The sequence below is a fragment of the Hemitrygon akajei genome, chromosome 29, assembly GCF_048418815.1.
Source record: "Hemitrygon akajei chromosome 29, sHemAka1.3, whole genome shotgun sequence".
Classification (NCBI taxonomy): domain Eukaryota; kingdom Metazoa; phylum Chordata; class Chondrichthyes; order Myliobatiformes; family Dasyatidae; genus Hemitrygon; species Hemitrygon akajei.
Genome location: NC_133152.1, coordinates 25572506 through 25591413, shown reverse-complemented (window position 1 = coordinate 25591413; position 18908 = coordinate 25572506). Strand labels below are relative to the sequence as shown.

General features: G+C 40.1%; 1 protein-coding gene across 1 annotated transcript in view; it reads left to right on the top strand.

The window, feature by feature from the left end:
- aldh4a1 (aldehyde dehydrogenase 4 family, member A1) overlaps window positions 1-17214 on the top strand; it is a 38183-nt gene extending 20969 nt beyond the window's left edge. Inside the window, exons 9-15 of the mRNA XM_073031937.1 lie at window positions 4716-4789; window positions 5840-6036; window positions 8210-8257; window positions 9378-9530; window positions 10059-10180; window positions 13416-13534; window positions 16203-17214. Coding sequence (XP_072888038.1) covers window positions 4716-4789; window positions 5840-6036; window positions 8210-8257; window positions 9378-9530; window positions 10059-10180; window positions 13416-13534; window positions 16203-16315 — 826 coding nt within the window. The 3' untranslated portion in view covers window positions 16316-17214. The remainder of the gene's footprint in view (window positions 1-4715; window positions 4790-5839; window positions 6037-8209; window positions 8258-9377; window positions 9531-10058; window positions 10181-13415; window positions 13535-16202) is intronic.
- The last annotated feature ends 1694 nt before the right edge of the window (window positions 17215-18908 follow it).

The window sequence follows — 18908 nt, the reverse complement described above, 5'->3', positions numbered from 1 at the left end:
CCTCAGGGACTGATTCTGAATCTAAGGAACATTGGAAAATGATTACCAATGCATCCGCAATTTCCAGGGCCACCTCCTTTAGTACCCTAGGGTGCAGACCATCTGGACCTGGGGATTTGTCAGCCTTCAGTCCCATCAGTCTTCTCATCACCATTTCCTTCCGAATGTCAATCTGTTTCATTTCCTCTGTTACCCTATGTCCTTGGCCCATCCATTCATCTGGGAGATTGCTTGTGTCTTCCTTAGTGAAAACAGATCTAAAGTACTCATTAAATTCTTCTGCCATTTCTCTGTTTCCCATAACAATTTCACCCAATTCATTCTTCAAGGGCCCAACGTTGTTCTTAACTATCTTCTTTCTCTTCACATACCTAGAAAAGCTTTTGCTATCTTCCTTTATATTCCTGGCTAGCTTGCGTTCGTACCTCATTTTTTCTCCCTGTATTGTCTTTTTAGTTAAGTTCTGTTGTTCCTTAAAAACTTCCCAATCATCTGTCCTCCCACTCACCTTGTCATATTTCCTTTTTTTCTAATGCTATGCAATCTCTGACTTCCTTTGTCAACCACTGTGGCCCCTTTCCCCCCTTTGAATCCTTCCTTCTCTGGGGGATGAACTGATTTTGCACCTTGTGCATTATTCCCAAGAATACCTGCCATTGCTGTTCCACTGTCTTTTCTGCTAGGCTATCCGTCCAGTCAACTTTGGCCAGCTCCTCCCTCATGACTCCATAGTTTCCCCTGTTCATCTGCAACACTGACACCTCCGAGCTGCCCTTATCCTTCTCAAATTGCAGATAAAAGCGTATCATATTGTGATCACTACCTCCTAATGGCTCCTTTACTGCGAGATCGCTTATCAAATCCTGTTCATTACATAACACTAAATCCAGAATAGTCTTGTCCCTGGTCGGCTCTCGTACAAGCTGTTCCAAGAATGCATCCCGTAGGCACTCTACAAACTCCCTATCCTGTGGTCCAGCACCAACCTGATTCTCCCAGTTCACCTGCATGTTGAAATCCCCCATAACTACTGCGACATTACCTTTGCCACATGCCAATGTTAACTCCCTATTCAACCTGCACCCAATATCCATGCTACTGTTTGGTGGCCTGTAGACAACACCCATTTGGGTCCTTTTGCCCTTACTGTTCCTCAGTTCTATCCACACAGACTCTACTTCTCCTGACCCTATGTCCCCCCTTGCAAAGGACTGAATCTCATTCCTCACCAACAGGGCCACCCCACCCCCTCTGCCCACATTTCTGTCCCTACGATAGCATGTATACCCTTGTACATTCATTTCCCAGGTCTGATTTCCCTGCAGCCATGTCTCCGTTATCCCAACAACATCATAGTTACCCATTCGCACCTGGGCTTCAAGCTCATCCGCCTTTTTTCTGACACTTCGTGCATTCAGATATAGAATTTTTAGCCCATTTCTCCTCTCTGTTTGAATCGCTGCCTATTGTGCTTAACCCAGCTCCCCGAACTCCCATCGGGCTATATGCCCCCAGAATTTTGTTGTCCTTCCTAAATTTACTTATTCTTTCAACACATTTAACTCCATGTTCCGTCAGACCATCCCTCTGTACATGAGTCCTCCTTATCACTTGTTCCGCCCCACCTTCCTCTACTACACACTTAATATTCCGGAACCGTGTAGTCCCCACCTGTCCTTTATTCTTCCTCTCGCTATCCTCTCTCACATTCTGGATCCCCGCCCCCTGCAAATTTAGTTTAAATCCCCCCCCCAAGAAGCATTAACAAACTTCCCTGCAAGAATGTTAGTACTGTTCCAGTTCAGGTGTAAACCGTCCCTTCGGAACAGATCCCACCTTCCCTGGAACAAAACCCAATTATCTACAAGCTCTCCCTCCTGCACCATCCTCTCAGCCACGTATTAATCTTTATAATCCTTCTGTTCCTTGCCTCACTTGCACGTGGAACAGGTAGCAATCCTGAGATAGTTACCCTGGAGGTCCTGCTCTTCAGCTTCGCACCTAACTCCCTGAACTCCCTACGCAGGACCCCCTCACTCATCCTACCTACGTCATTGGTCCCTACATGGACCACAACATCTGGATTCTTGCCCTCCCTCTTGAGAATAACCTGCACCCGATCTGAGATGTCTCGGACCCCGGCACCAGGGAAGCAACATACCATCTGAGACTCCCGATCTTCCCCACAAAATCACCTATCCGCCCCCCCTGACTATAGAATCCCCTATCAATACAGCTCTCTTCTCTTCCCTCCTCCCCTTCCTAGTCAAGGGTCCAACCTCAGTGCCAGAGACAGGACCACTGCAGCTTGTTCCTGGTAGGTCATCCCCACCAACAGTATCCAAAATGGTATACTTATTTTTGATGGGAACGGCCACAGGGGTGCTCTTCTCTCTCTGTCTGTTCCCCCTGCCTCTCTTGACTGTCACCCATTTGCCTACCTCCTGTCTTTTCGGTGTGACTGCCTCCCGATAACTCTTATCTATCTCTGTCTCTGCCTCCCGAATGATCCGTAGTTCATCCAGCTCCTGCTCCAATTCCCTAACTCGGTCTGATAGGAGCTGCAGCTGGATGCACCTATTGCAGGTGTGGTCATCAGGAACAACTGTGTTGACCCTGACCTCCCACATACTGCATACGGAGCACACCACTGCTCTAACTGTCTCCCCCATTACCTGATCCTAGATTAGTCAGAATAAATGAAAAATAGGCTTCTTGTCGAAGTCCTCTTGTGCCGAAGCCCGCTGAGCCAAAGCCCAGCACTCTGCTCCTGTGTACTCCGCTGCCCGGTCCTGAAAGTGATCATGGCTGATCATCCACAATCAGTACCCTGTTCCTGCCTTCTCCCTGTATCCCTTGACTCCACTATCTTTAAGAGCTCTATCTAACTCTTTCTTGAAAGCATCCAGAGAATTGGCCTCCACTGCCTTCTGAGGCAGAGCATTCCATAGATACTCAACTCTGTGGGTGAAAAAGTTTTTCCTGAACTCAGTTCTAAATGGCCTAATTCTTAAACTGTGGCCTCTGGTTCTGGACTCCCCCAACATCGGGAACATGTTTCCTGCCTCTAGCGTGTCCATATAACAATCACAGCACGGAAACAGGCCATTCCGGCCCTCCTCATCCGTGCCGAACTCTTAATCTCACCTAGTCCCACCTACCCGCACTCAGCCCATAACCCTCCACTCCTTTCCTGTCCATATACCTATCCAATTTTACCTTAAATGACACAACTGAACTGGCCTCTACTACTTCTCCAGGAAGCTCATTCCACACAGCTATCACTCTCTGAGTAAAGAAATACCCCCTCGTGTTTCCCTTAAACTTTTGCCCCCTAACTCTCAAATCATGTCCTCTCGTTTGAATCTTCCCTACTCTCAATGGAAACAGCCTATTCATGTCAACTCTATCTATCCCTCTCAAAATTTTAAATACCTCGATCAAATCCCCCCTCAACCTTCTACGCTCCAATGAATAGAGACCTAACTTGTTCAACCTTTCTCTGTAACTTAAGTGCTGAAACCCAGGTAACATCCTAGTAAATCGTCTCTGCACTCTCTCTAATTTATTGATATCTTTCCTATAATTCGGTGACCAGAACTGTACACAGTATTCCAAATTTGGCCTTACCAATGCCTTGTACAATTTTAGCATTACATCCCAACTTCTGTACTCAATGCTCTGATTTATAAAGGCCAGCGTTCCAAAAGCCTTCTTCACCACCCTATCTACATGAGACTCCACCTTCAGGGAACGATGCACTGTTATTCCTAGATCTCTCTGTTCCACTGCATTCCTCAATGCCCTACCATTTACCCTGTATGTTCTATTTGGATTATTCCTGCCAAAATGTAGAACCTCACACTTCTCAGCATTAAACTCCATCTGCCAACGTTCAGCCCATTCTTCTAACCGGCATAAATCTCCCTGCAAGCTTTGAAAACCCACCTCATTATCCACAACACCTCCTACCTTAGTATCATCGGCATACTTACTAATCCAATTTACCACCCCATCATCCAGATCATTTATGTATATTACAAACAACGTTGGGCCCAAAACAGATCCCTGAGGCACCCCGCTAGTCACCGGCCTCCATCCCGATAAACAATTATCCACCACTACTCTCTGGCATCTCCTATCTAGCCACTGTTGAATCCATTTTATTACTCCAGCATTAATTCCTAACGACTGAACCTTCTTAACTAACCTTCCATGTGGAACTTTGTCAAAGGCCTTGCTGAAGTCCATATAGACTACATCCACTGCCTTACCCTCGTCAATATTCCTCGTAACTTCTTCAAAAAATTCAATAAGGTTTGTCAAACATGACCTTCCACGCACAAATCCATGCTGGCTACTCCTAATCAGATCCTGTCTATCCAGATAATTATAAATACTATCTCTAAGAATACTTTCCATTAATTTACCCACCACTGATGTCAAACTGACAGGTCTATAATTGCCAGGCTTACTTCTAAAACCCTTTTTAAACAATGGAACCACATGAGCAATACGCCATTCCTCCGGCACAATCCCCGTTTCTAATGACATCTGAATGTGTCCAATCCCTTAATAATCTTATGTTTAAATCAGATCAGAAAATAAAATTTTTATTATTTGATGTAACATGTTAAATGTTTCTTACTAAATTTCTACAACCATGAAAAATTATTTGACATATTTTTGTAACTTATGTATTTCTCCTTTTCTAGAACATTTAAACATCTTTGGAAGCAAGTGTCTGCAAATCTGGATAAGTACCGTTGTTTTCCACGCCTATCTGGAGGTGAGAACATTTCTCTTTAATTCAGACCAGCACTCCTTTGAAGCATTCTGTGTAAATAGACATTACTAAATATCTTCATTTTGTTTTTGATACCCTACTTTAAGTTTCTGAGGTCGTAGTTATAATGTCAATTAAGTAAATTATGGAAACTGATCTGGTGCTGACAAAAGGAAAATTCTCAAGAAAGTGGCAATATACATTTGTTGTGAATAGTTCCAAACCACATTCTTTCTTCTCCGGCACAATATTGCCTGACATTTTACAATTCGGTTCATTACATACTGCTTAGAGCATAATAGCCTTTACAGAAAGATGAGGAACAACTCTAAAGAGAAATATTATGAAAGCTCACAAATGTAAAAATTTATTGTAGAATAATGCTCCAAATATTGGTATGACTCTTTAAATAAAAATGCATAGGAAGGAAACTACAACTGGAAGGAAGATTTTGTGAAAATTGTAAAGGAAATATATTGCAGTTGAGTTTTTAGAAGTGGTTAATTCAAAATTATATATATTAATAGATAATATGCTCATTAGTTCAAAGCCAAGGAGTCTCTGATCTTAAAATGACTTTATATTCCAAGTGATCAGTCACCAAATCTAAGGCCATAAAATTTTTACAGATATTTGCTGTGATTCATTTTTTATGCTCTGGACATTTTCTCCATAGTTTGTTCTCTTATGGAAGCACTTTCATATAATATCCTTGGACTTATGTGAATTAAACAGTTACCAAGAACCAAAAGCTTAGTATAATTTCAGGAACCTCTTGTGTTAAGAACCATTTAAAGAGAAGGGTTGTGTTTTCCTTAATTCAACTTAGTTCTTTTTCCTTGTTGCATTTTCTTTTGTAACTTTTACAAAAAGAGTTATAAATGGAAACCCCTTCAAATTTTAAAGAGGTTGTGTCATGCTGCCAAGTTAGGGGATCAGAAGGTTTTAAGATTTTGCCTGAATTGACTGACTGTTACCTATTGCTTAATCACATTGGTATGCTCAAAATCAAATGGATTTCTAAGGTAAATCTTGTTGTTTTTGTTTTTACAGAATGTGGTGGTAAAAACTTCCACTTTGTGCATAAATCAGCTGATGTTACCAGTGTAATAAATGGTACCATTCGTTCTGCTTTTGAGTACGGAGGGCAGAAATGTTCAGCGTGTTCAAGGTTGTATGTGCCTGATTCACTGTGGCCTGAAATAAAAAAGAATCTTCTGGAGGAGCAGAAGAAAATAAAAGTGGGAGATGTAAGTAAGATTGAAATTAAAATACAGCCATCATGCAGTTTTGAAAGTGAAAATTTCTGAATCCAAGATGAAGGTATTTTTATATAGGCCTTTGCAGGGTTGAAAATAGGAATTAGGAATATGCTGTAAATTAGAAGGTGGTGATTAGATGAACTTAAGCACGTATATTGAAATTATTTGTATTATAGAAATAAATGTGATTAAATAGCTTAGCTTTGGCTTAATGATTGAATGTAGTTTTTGGTTTTACTACAAGAAACAAATGCATTCAGAAACTTTATGGTATAAAACAATGTAAATGCCACACATTTTATCTCCAATGTGCAGTCTTGAAAGAAACAGCATTTAGTCTGTATTACGGTTTTACTGATTTTTAATTTGAAAATGGAAACTAATACACTAATCAATAATTAAAATCTACAGAAATATGATCTGTTTTGTTAGATTGTAGTATTTTTCTTCAGTGAATCTCATTGCATCCTAGAACCTACAGTTTGCTATTTTAATGTTAGCTTATACTTGTCAAGGATGATCATGACTTGTATGTGAACGGCATAGTTTCATTTCAATGATCTTCACAAATATGCAAATATTTAAAAGCAATTTTTAGAAAGATTCAAACCATTTGCGTAATTATAGCTTGTTACAAAAAAGGTCAGCATTAAAATTGTCAAATCTTCTATTAGTAACAAATAAATGCAACAAAGTAACACTTTCAGCATGATGTTTCCCACTATTCTTGCCAGTATACTGCATCTGATTGCAGTCTTCAGTTGGTATCCGTAGGTATTATATGTGCATATGCATTGAGTTATAATTAAATGACAGTCAGCACTGGGTTTTATTTTGCTGTAGGCAGTGTGGTTTTAGTATGCAGATTTTCTGGTATGAGCTTGCAGTGTTGAATAACGGCTGACTGGTAAATTTCCATGCACTTGAATTGCCCAGAGTGCTCTGAAACTAACCTACCAGAGATAGCAATGTAGAGAGTTTCTTTGAAGATAGTTTTAAAATTTCTAAGTGCAATAACACTTGTTTTTAACATGCATAGAAAGCACAAATATTAAATAGGTTATTTTAACCACAACAGACGGAGGGAAAGAATAGGATGTGCAGCAGCTACTCACATGCCAGGACTTGTTAAGATCTCATCCACCAGCTGGATTGTGTGTGTCAATAGATAGTTGTAGCAAAGAAAACTGGTTATATTGAGGCCATGGACTTAAAAAGAAAGGCTTTTGTTTTAAGTTAAAATAATTTTTATTTTTTTTGTAGGTTCTGCTCCTTGCCACTGAGTTTTACAGACAAAACCCAATGTAGGTGCTAAACTTGCCACACAAAATTAGAATTCCATTTAGTGTGATGCTATCAAACAAGTAGCAACATTTCAGTGTGGCCCTTTCCCACTAAAATCTGCCAATCCACACCAGTGTGAGCTCAGCAAGAAACCATGGGGTGACATGCTGCAGAGTTGTTAATGTTGCATCGTATTGGTGTGATTGTTAGATGTGGACATGGAGGCATAATCTTAGAAATTTAATTGCCACAAACCTTTGGCCAAACTGAACACATTTGTCTTCAGTATGTGTGGCAAACAGAAGGGAGTATTATTAAAAAGAAAAATGGAAATAAGTCATTCAACTGTTTGTGTTTTGGCATTCATTGATATTATGGCTGATCTGTAGTTTATTTCCATTTGATTTAGCAACCCTTTCTAACCAAGTTTTGTTCTTTTTCTCTGCAGCCCAGTTTATACAGCTTTTTAGGGAGATTTCCAATTGTTTTCACATTGTATTAACTGTATAAACACTCACTAATTTTAAAGTAATTCTTCCTTTCAGACCTTGAAAAAGCAGATTTTCATTTTGTAAATTTCTGATAATCTGATTCTACAGCTAAACAGATGGTTGCCTTGTATGTAACTGAATTGATTTACAATTCTGGGATCTTTATGTTTGAAATTACAATCCTTTCGGATTATAATTTGGGACTATTAAAGTTGGTGTATGGGGATGGCTATACTGTTGATCTAAATAGAGCCTTGAAAGACAATGCAGTATCAAATAGGTGTATGATATTTGTTACTTTGCAATGTGCTGTAAAATACTTTCATTTTTTGAGATGTGAATTGAGTAAGTTGGATTGTAATCTTTATTAATGTTTTTTATTTTAGCCAGCTGAGGACTTCACAACATTCTTATCAGCTGTTATTGATGACAAGGTAAAGAATGCCAGTAGTGATGCAATGTTCGGCTCCTCATTTCAATTGGTGAAAAATTAAAATTAAGAAATGCTTGGTAAAATGCTACTGGTTAGGTAGCATGGCTAACATTTCACAACTTTAAAAAAAAAGAATAATAAATTAGCCCAGGTAACAGAAGGTTGGGAGGATAGTGAATGAAATAATGTGGCCTTTAAGAGGTAGTTAGCTCCTTTGTGTAATATTTTGCTAATGACTGTAATTTTGTATAGTTTGGAATTTTCTAGCAGGCCAGAATATATAAACAAAAATAAGAGGAGAGGAATGGCAAGAAAAAATAGCCTCTCCTTAATGCAAGTAGAAAGAAAGTGAGTTAACTGAAGTTGGAAATTCAACTTTTAGTCCTGCAAGCTACAGTGTGCCCAAATGAAAGATAAGTTTTTGCTTGAGCTTTAGGCCTCGCTCAATACTGCAGGAGGCCACAGACTGGGATTGGGGAGGGAGTGGTACAGAGAATTGAAGTAGCAAGCAACATAAATTCAGTCACTTCGGCAAACTGAACACAAGAGTTCTGCAATGTATTCACCTAACTGCATTTGGTTTCCTCAATGTAGACTGGTTTCCTCAAATGTAGAGAAAGGCCATATTGTGAAAACTGAGTTGGAGTAAGTGCAAGTGAATTGCCTTTGCTGGAAAGATTGTTTGGATCTTTGGAAGGTGGAATGAAAGAAGTGAAAGGACAGGCATAGTTTTCGTGCAGTTGCACAGGAGAATGCCATACATCAGGAAGTTGGGACAGAAGATCAACCTGGGGTTTATGAAGTATGTCATCCAATCAAAATGTAGAAAGGGGAGATGAGAAGAATCTGGTGGTGAAATCTTGTTGAAACGGGTGAAAATTGTGTAGGATGGTGGGTGGAAGGGAAGGACCATGGAAATTCTGTTCTTGTCCTGCCCAAGAAGAGGGGTTCAGAAGTGCAGGAGGTGGATCATCAAGGCTCTGTTCAGAATGGTAGAGGGGAAGCCATGGTTAAGGAAGCAGGAAGATATTTCAGAGCCACCTATATGGGGGGGGGGGGGGGAATTTCAAACACTTATGTTTCTGTTTAGTGTGTTATAACAAGCTTTTATTTACTTTCAGTCTTTTGCTCGAATAAAGAAGTGGATTAAACATGCACAATCCTCACCAAATTTAACAATAATAGCAGGTGGAAAATGTGATGATGAAGTTGGTTATTATGTGCAGCCATCAATTATAGAGACAAAGGATCCTCAAGACCCTATAATGAAAGAGGTAAGAAATTGATCTGCCAATGCATTTCTGCAAATGGGGAAATATCTGACCTTTGAATGTTAAGATAGTTTTTACTTTAGAGCTTATTTATCATGAGTATGTTGGTTTGAAGAGCCACTTTGCACTATGAAGAACCTATGTATTAGATGTTAAAATATTCTTTCTATATAAGACTATTTGAAATTTACTCAAAATAATCAAACTTGTGTATTTCCATAAATATCAGGAAATTTCTCTTTTTTATTGAGACTATCTGTGGCTTTCTCTTTACTGTGACATGTGAATTGCTCTTAAAAGTACTAATTTCACTAATGGTCCTTCCCTTCACTGTGTGCAGTTCAGCCTTTAGTGCTGAACAACAAAATTGGATTTTAGCTTTGAAAAATTGAATCCCTTTGGTTATACAGGACTCTGGCTGAATACTCATGCTCACAAGTTAAGACCTGGCCTTTTGGTTTTAGCTGCTGTTGTGGAATTATCAAGCACAACACAACACAACTATGATCAAGTTGCTCTCTCTGCTTTCAGGAAATATTTGGACCAATCGTAACTGTGTATGTTTATCCAGAAGACAAGTACCAGGAAGTTCTTCATTTGATTGATACAAGCACACCTTATGGTCTCACAGGTGCAGTCTTTGCACAAGATAAGTAAGTGTTTTTTTTTAATCAGTAGCCAAATTCTGAAAGTATGATCAATGCCTTTTAAATTGCCCATGGATATTCATGTTAGCTAATTTATTTAAAGATAGTATTTGAAGTTATAGCAAATACTATAACTTCAAACTGCTTTTAATTAAAACTATTTTGAAATTCATCTGTCACAGCTGGAGCATTACTCTTCTCAATTTTTTAAAGGAAGAGAGAAGCCCGTCATTCCTTCTTGGCTCCTTCTAACCAGAGGGGTGAGATTTGCAATTAAAGAATAATCAGTTTCTCAAAACCAGAGCTTTCTCTTCCTGGTGTTGCTGATGCCTGCATGGGAGCTTAGTAATTTTAAATTTCCTACTGCAGTGCATTATTGAGTTGGTTGTAGTATTCTCCAGAGAGCCATAACCAAGTAGAATATAATTAGGAGATAACTAAGATGTGGAAAATCATGCATGTTGTAAGACTTATGAGGTCCTGGGGAAATGGGGAAAAATTATACAAGGGCAGTTTTTAAGACATTATGACTCAATGTACACAGTATCCACAACAAGAATGGATTAATGGCACAAGTCGTTGCAAATGAGTCTGACCCATTTGCCATAACAGAAGAAATGGCTTTATGGTGAGTGAAGCTAGATAGTAAATTCAATTAATTGGGGCACATTGGGAGCAATACATTTTGTCCTAATTAAGTGGCTGCCCCAATTAAGCGAAGTTTCATGGAATTGTTAAAAAGGTATTTTTTTTTAAAAAAAAGAAAAACTACTGTTTAACTGAGTAACAAATTATGTATTTAAATGAAATGCAGAACAAATTAGAACACAGCCACAACTACCACAGTACTATAAAACTCTGTATTAGTTTCTAATATTTATTGACAGGAGTTCATCCAGTGTACACTGCTGCACACACAAAATACTGGAGGAACTCAGCAAACCAGGCAGCATCTATGAAAATGAGTACGGTCGACGTTTTGGGCCAAGACCCTTCATGATCGAGTCCTAATGAAGGGTTTTGGCCTGAAATGTCAATTGTACTCTTCTTTTCATAGATGCTGTCTGGCCTGCTGAGTTCCTCCAGGTGGGGGTGGGGGGGTGTGTGTGTGTCTGTCTGTCTTTGAATTCCAGCATCTGCAGGTTTTCTTTTGTTGCTGTACGCTGCTGTGTTCTTTTCATTAACCATAAATCAGCCCAAACACCAAATACCTATAATAGACTGTCTTCATACAAAGCTTTCAATGATTGCATCCTTCAAATCTTTATTTTAATTTTGTTACATATAAGATTATTGTTAATACTTCCAAATTCTTCACAGTTCCTCACTTGTTAAAGTAGTGAAATTGTTGAATTTTCACTCCTGGCTGTTTCTGGCATTTCCAAGGCTAAATGCTTGGAACTGCAGTAAGCAAAACAGTTCTGAATTGTCTGACTGCTTATTTCTCGCCAACTATCAATGACAAAAATCACTTTTTAACACAAACACATCCAACTGACCAACTGACTCTATTTAAATGCTTTTTGCTCTAAGCACAGCGTAGTGCCTAATGGCCACACAAGTGTATGTGGCTGACACTAATTTGAAACTATTTGGCAACAGCCTCCTGTTCCAATTAAGTGGCATAGTGCCTAAATAAACAAAGGGAGTCTCAGCTTTTTTTTCCAATTAGTTTTTGTTTTATAAGAATTGCCCCAAATAAGTAGCTGCCCCAATTAATTGATGGTCCAATTAACTGGAATCTACTATATTTCTGAATATTTGTATTTCTTTCTGAAATTTGGCTGGAATCTTGTTTTCAATAATGCAAGATATTCTGTAAATGCTGGAAATCCAGAGTAACACACACAAAATGCTGGAAATACTCAGCAGGTTAGATAGCATCTATGGAAAGGAATAAACACTGTTACGGGCTGATACATATATGCTGCCTGACCTGCTGAGTTCATTCAGCATTTTGTGTATACTAATCTTGTTTGCAAATTCCTTTATTTGTATTCTCCAGTCCAATAATCACCCAGTTATTCTAGCATTACCAGAAATATTTTCCCATTAGCAGCTGTACCTTGAATTACCTAACACCAAAGCTCTGGACTTTCTTCCTTCAATCTCTCTTCACTTCCCTTAACCACATTCCCTTTCTCTGTACAACCTTGACCGGTCAAGGACCAAACAATACCTGGTGCTCCAAAAGCAATTCATTAGTAAGGGTAATTCAGTGGGTCAGAGGTTTCTGACTTCTTTGCCTAGGCCTGCTGCATGTATAGACTTGGCATGGTGGAGCTAGCTGAAGAGCTAGATCTGTTTCTTAGCGAAGTCCTCAGATTTATACAGCCATGCTGCCAGTAATAGATGAATCCCATTAAAGGAGTTGACAACCTGCATTAAGAAGTATTTTGTTCTTATTTTAATCGATAAATGTCTTTAAATTTAAATTTTTAAAAAATTCTACTAAAGCAGTTTTTAAATAACTCTGGATTATGAAGGGCATTGAGAAACACCCAAGAAGACCTAAAAGACTGGGGTGGCAGACGGAGGATCCTGAAGATCTTCCACTTGCAAATCACTTTGTGAAGTAATTGAGGCAATGGGATCTCTTGCATTGGTGGGTCCATGTATCACCAGAGCATCATTGTGGAAGGGTTGTTGGCAAATTGGTTTACTTGCTGTGTTCCTAATTTTTTTTTTTTTAAAAAATGGTCTTTGAAAGTTCTTTAGCAGTAATTAGCTAAGTTAAAGGTGCGGTTTAAATAAATTTTTGCTAGATTCTTAATGGTAATCAACTAGATTCTTTGAATGCTTCGGTTGTAAAAGCCGCAATTAATTCCCAGTAAGTATGCACCAAAAGTTCAAACATCAGGAAATTGTATTTTAAGAGTAATGTTAAAATCACTCTGATGTTGATAAATAAAGGCCAATTATCAAGGAAGCATCAGGAGATCCCAGATTGAAGACTACTGAAACATATTTGTTGCTTTTAGTGACAAATAGACAATTTCTGATCCATTGTATCTTAATTCCTTTCCAATGTAATATTATTGTAGTCATGTAGAATAGAAGCATGTCCTCCAGAGGTGTAAGTGCAGTGGTCCGTCCTGATCATTGTACTTGACTCCACTCATCCCATTTAACTGTGTCCGTTTCAATTTGTTCTTTAATGTTTGTTTTGCACCTCCCCAAGTTAAAAGAACCACTTTCCCACCTTGTATTAATTGAAAGTTTGATTTCTATTTTGTTACAGAAGTGTTATAGCTGAAGCATCCCAAGTGCTGCGATTTTCTGCTGGAAACTTCTACATCAACGACAAATCGACTGGCTCAGTTGTTGCGCAGCAGCCATTTGGAGGAGCTCGCATCTCTGGTTAGTGAATTGAGTTCTGAACAATCCATCTGGTGTTTGCTGTTAAAGCATCCTCGAGCCCATCTAGATGATTTAATTTCCTCTCAATCTCACTTTTATTTCCCACTGTGAATTTGCTACAATATTCACACTATTTTAGGAATTATAGTCGGCCCTCCTTACCCCCAAGTTCCACATGCACGAATCCAACCAACCGCGAATTGAGAAAACCCAGAAGTGCTCTTCCAGCACTTGTTGTTCGAGCATATACACTTTTTTTTTCTTGTCATTATTTCCTAAACTAGTGGTCGCCAACCCATCAATCTCGATCGACTAGTAGATCTTTGAGACTTTCCCAGTAGATCCCAAAAAAAAGAAAGAAAAATAAATACACAAATACTGTTGAGAGATTACTTCCGGGTTGCGGGGTTTTAATTCCGTTCTTTCTGCCCAGTACGCATGCGTGCAGCTCCCCCAATCTACACACTACTTCAGTGGTCCCGAACCACCAGGCCGGGAAGAAACAATATGAGTCAGTTGCACCTTTCCTCATTCCGTCAGCCCACTGTTGAACTTGAACCCACATGAGGTCACCAGTTGCTTAAATGCAGTGATACCCTTGCGCCAAGGATCACTGGTTGGCCTTGGGTAACCGGCCAGCAGGAAGTGCTGTTGCTGCTGGCCTGGAGCGCAGACAGATGGGCACCGCCTCTAAAACTGTTTAGCACACTGAGTATTCGTGGGGAACCCGGTGCTAAAATATTCGCAGACGACCTAATTCGGGCTTAGCGTTTCGTAAGTATCAGAGCAGTTACCTCACTGCGATCTACTGAAACAAACTTATGTTGGCGGATAGATCTTATGGGGTGGGGGGGGGGTGGGCAGGCCCACTCCCTGTGACACTCCTCACTCACTGTCTTTGGACTGCGTCTGCCGCCCCCCCCCCGGTGCGGGGACCTCTGTCCCTGACCTTGTCCTTTCACCCGACCCACAACCAACCTCACCTGGCCAAGACGTCTGGCAGGTGGGAGGCTGGAGTTCAGGCCCGGAGGCTGTCTAATGAGGCAATGAAGCCCTCAAAACTGCTTTAGTATCTTGAATCCAAGCACCCTGCACTTAGACAAACATGTTGAGTTTTGTGAGCAGCGCGGGACAGAAGCTAAGTACCGAGAGCCACGAAATTGCGGAATAGACTGGACATAAGGAACCTGCTTCGAGTATCGCTGTATTCCCGTCATGTTTAACAACCCCCCCCCCCCCCACCCCGTTGGCCGGTCCGCAAGAATATTGTCAATATTAAACTGGTCCACGGTGCATAAAAGGGTGGTGACCCCTGGTGTTCATACATTATTTCCACTTCCGGGTTGTGGGGTTTTACTTATGGTCTTTTCTGCCCTGGTGCGCATGCGTGTAACTAATTGCTCTGGGGTAGATCTTGCCTTGAACTAAGGCCGAGGTAGGGGATCTTGGGCTTAAAAAGGCCAAGTGGGTAGTGGGACTCCACTACCCTAAACAATGCAGTATAACAACTAGTTTACATAGCATTTACATTATATTAGGTATAAGTAATCTAGAGATGATTTAAAGTATATGGGAGGATGTGCGTAGGTTACCGTGGATCGGGATAAAAAAAATTGGAAGTTCTCTTACCATGTAAGTTGGAACGGGTACATCTGGTATTATTTAGCATCAGTTAGTCAAACGTTTCTTAGTATATAGTATATATTTTACCTTTCTATGCATATAAAACACTTAAGAACGTATGTTTAAGCACCAGGCTCAGGAAGTTCCCAAGTTCGATCCAGTGACAAATCACTTCTGAACGTGCTCTCCTTCTGTGCCTGGTTGATGTGGAGGATCAAAAACGCAAAATCCCAAAGCCCAATAATTAAGCCACTGCATTGCTTAGTAATAATTGTAGCTTTCATCGGGGCAGGGCCTTTCTCACTTTATCCTTTAAAATTGTTCTGATCTTTGACTGACTGTAGCCTAACGCTTTTCCAATGACCGATGATGGCCTCACCTCTTTACAATCGCTTTATTATTTCCACTTTATTTTCAATCGTGATCCTGATTATTTTAGAGAAGAGAAACACTGCGGATTCAGCGCTCAGCCGTCAGGTCCTAATGTCCGCCGCACTGAGACAGGTTAAATAAGGTTTGGGGTTCTGCTAGGTCCTAAGATGCACCGCATTATGACAGGTTGAATAAGGGACTTGAGCATCCACAGTTTTTGGTATCCGCGAGGGGTCCTGGATTCAATCCCTTGTGGGTAAGGAGGTCCGGCCGACTGTGTGTTAAATTTCTGTTCCTTATTGAGCCTTTGACATGAATCGTTTGTGTATCTGACTGTGGACACACTCACTCACTAGCATTATATAGTGTCTAAAGTTGAATTTGAGGTGATGGCTACATTCTGGAAACATTTTCCAAACTTGGAACCAGGTGTGCATGCAGGATCTTTCCTGTTGCCCATCTGATGTAATGTAAAATGTGCCACATACTTAAAATCAATTAAATGGGGTCTACACATTGTTGCTTTTAAACCTTGCAGATATTAACTGCAAAACAAAAATTAAACTTTACTATTATGAAGTATGAATGTTTCCTCTCAAAGGGTGCTCAAACAGAATAGATTAAAATATTATCTACAGATGTGAAAAACATTAACTGTTTCACTTTTTTTAAGGAACTAATGACAAGGCTGGAGGACCCCACTACATTCTCCGTTGGACTTCACCACAGTCTGTAAAGGAGACACATGTTCCATTGACTGCATGGAGATACCCATATATGGAATAGATTTTTAAAAATTATATTGAGCTTCTCCATTAAACTTTTTTTTACAGCGTGTTACCTACTGAAAATTCTTCTTAAAACACTTCAGCTGATATAGCTGTGCATTTGGGAGGTACTCTTCCGTCCATTGTAATATCTAAGTTCTGGATGACAGAATTCTCAGGGCTGCTTCAGAAAAGGTCAGAAATGATGGCAGGAGTAAAAGACTGGAAATCAACAGCTTTAATTGTAACAAAATTATCTTCATTACCTCAGTGTTTGATAGTTTATGTTCAAAGTATGTAATTAGCGCTATTGAAGCAGTAAGATTTTTACTACAAACACTTCTCTGGTGATAATGCAATGGTATGACTAATGTTTGTGTTTCATCTATGTAATTCTCAAAAAAATCACTGCCTTCCAAAATAAATACTTAATAGTACACCTGAACTTAAATTGCACTGAAGGAGACACAACGCTTTTGCTGTGACATCCTGTGAATCACCAGAAATGTTGACGTGGTTGTGAAATATAGAGGTACAGCTCTGGGGGAAAATGGTGGCAAACAGCTGATTTTGGAGCATTGTCTATATTCTGCAGTGAATTGATTTAACCAGTATTTTCTTTTAGATTTGTGGTTTTGTGTGGTAACCGAAGCAGTCCATGGAATCACTGAGAAGAGCAATATATGGAAATGATTTTTGATTTTTCTTATCAAGAAAAAGTATTGATAATCTGATTGCAGTAGAGTTATTCTGTTACTAACTATGGTCATATATTGATTCAGAATTTTAGTAATAGGGAAAATTTTCAACAATGAATATGAACTTTGTTCGATATTTTGCGTGAAAATGATTGCACTGGAGTTTCTAGCTAATCAGTTGTTTTTACTGACGAATGGAATTAAATGTGAGTTAATCTTTGCTTGCCTTTTTGAGTCTGATGGTCAATCTCAAAGCTTTCCTAAAACTGTGAATACAATTATTTCAATAAATAGCTCTCTCTATTCTGTGTGAAAGAGGTTTTAAAAGAAAATACTGTCATGTTTTATCACTGGTTGCTATGAGTTTGGGATAGAATAGTCATGATATTTTGTTCCAAAATTAAATTCTTGATAAATTAAAGCATACATAGGATTGTTTCTACATTTGATATCAGGGCTTAATATTTATGCAGCGTATGCATGTTTCAATCATTAACTCTCAATTAAGATGGGGACCATAATTAGGGAAATTAATGGATTGCATCTTATACGATGCACCAATTCTAAAGCTGGCTGTACCACATTAAGTGCCACTAGCATTTCCTCAACCCTTGCTCAGAATCATGTGGCAGAGCACTTTCTCTATCCCTGAAAGCATCTACCTTATCTTTAATTTTCATACATGTGAATGCTTCAACTACTAAAATTTGGACCCAGTTCTTTTTACTCCCCTGCAAATGTTTTTTTTCTTTCCAATCAGTTTTTGTCCCACCACAGTGATGGATATAACGTTTATCACTACAAATGAAACACTCTGTACTATCCCTCTATTTCTTACATTTCACGCATGTCTGCTCTTACCCCATTCTCCCACCAGGCTACCAAGGATAGGGCTGCTCTTGCCCTCACCTGCCACCCCACCAGGCTCCGCATCCAGCACATAATTCTCCGAAACTTCTGCCACCTCCAGCTGGATCCCACCACCAAACACATTTTTCCCTCCCCACTCCCCCACTTTCTGCTTTCCACAGGGATTGCTCCCTACACAATTCTCTTGTCCATTTGTCCCTCCCCACTGATCTCCCTCCTAGCACTTATCCCTGCAAGCAGAACAAGTGCTACACCTGCCCCTACACCACCTCCCTCACTACCACTCAGGGCCCTAAACAGTCCTTCCAGGTGAGGCAACACCTGTGAATCTGTTGGGGTCCTATACTCTGTTTGGTGCTCCTGGTGTGGCCCTTTGTATGTCAGTGAGATCTGATGTAGACTGGGAGACTGCTTCGTCGAGCATATGCTCTCTGACTGCCAGAACAAGCGGGATCTCCCAGTGGCCACCCAGTTTAATTCCATTTCCTGTTCCCATTCAATATCTCCATTCATGGCCTCCTCCACTGTCAGGATAAGGCCACACTTAGGTTGGAGGAATAACACTTTATATTCCGCTTGGATAGCCTCCAACCTGATGGCATGAACATCGATTTCTCAAACCTCCAGTAACGCGCCCCCCCCCCCCAACACTTCACCATTTCCCATCCCCTTGTCCCTCTCTCATGTTTCCTCCTTGCTTGCCCATTGTCTCCCTCTGGTGCTCTCCCCCTCCCCTTTTTTTTCTTCAATGGCCTTCTGACTCTTCCACCAATCAACTCCCTAGCTCTTTGCTTCATCCCTCCCCCCCTCCAAGTTTCACCTATCACCTGGTGTTTTTCTCCCCTCCACCTTTCAAATCTACAGTACTCAGCTTTTTTTCTCCAGTCCTGCTGACAAATTTTGGCCCGAAACATCAACTGTACTTTTTTTTCCATAGATGCTGCCCGGCCTGCTGAGATCCTCCAACCTTTTGTATTTGTTGTTTGGATTTCCACCATCTGCAGATTTCTTCTTGGTACTGTACAGATCTCTCTTCTACCTTTG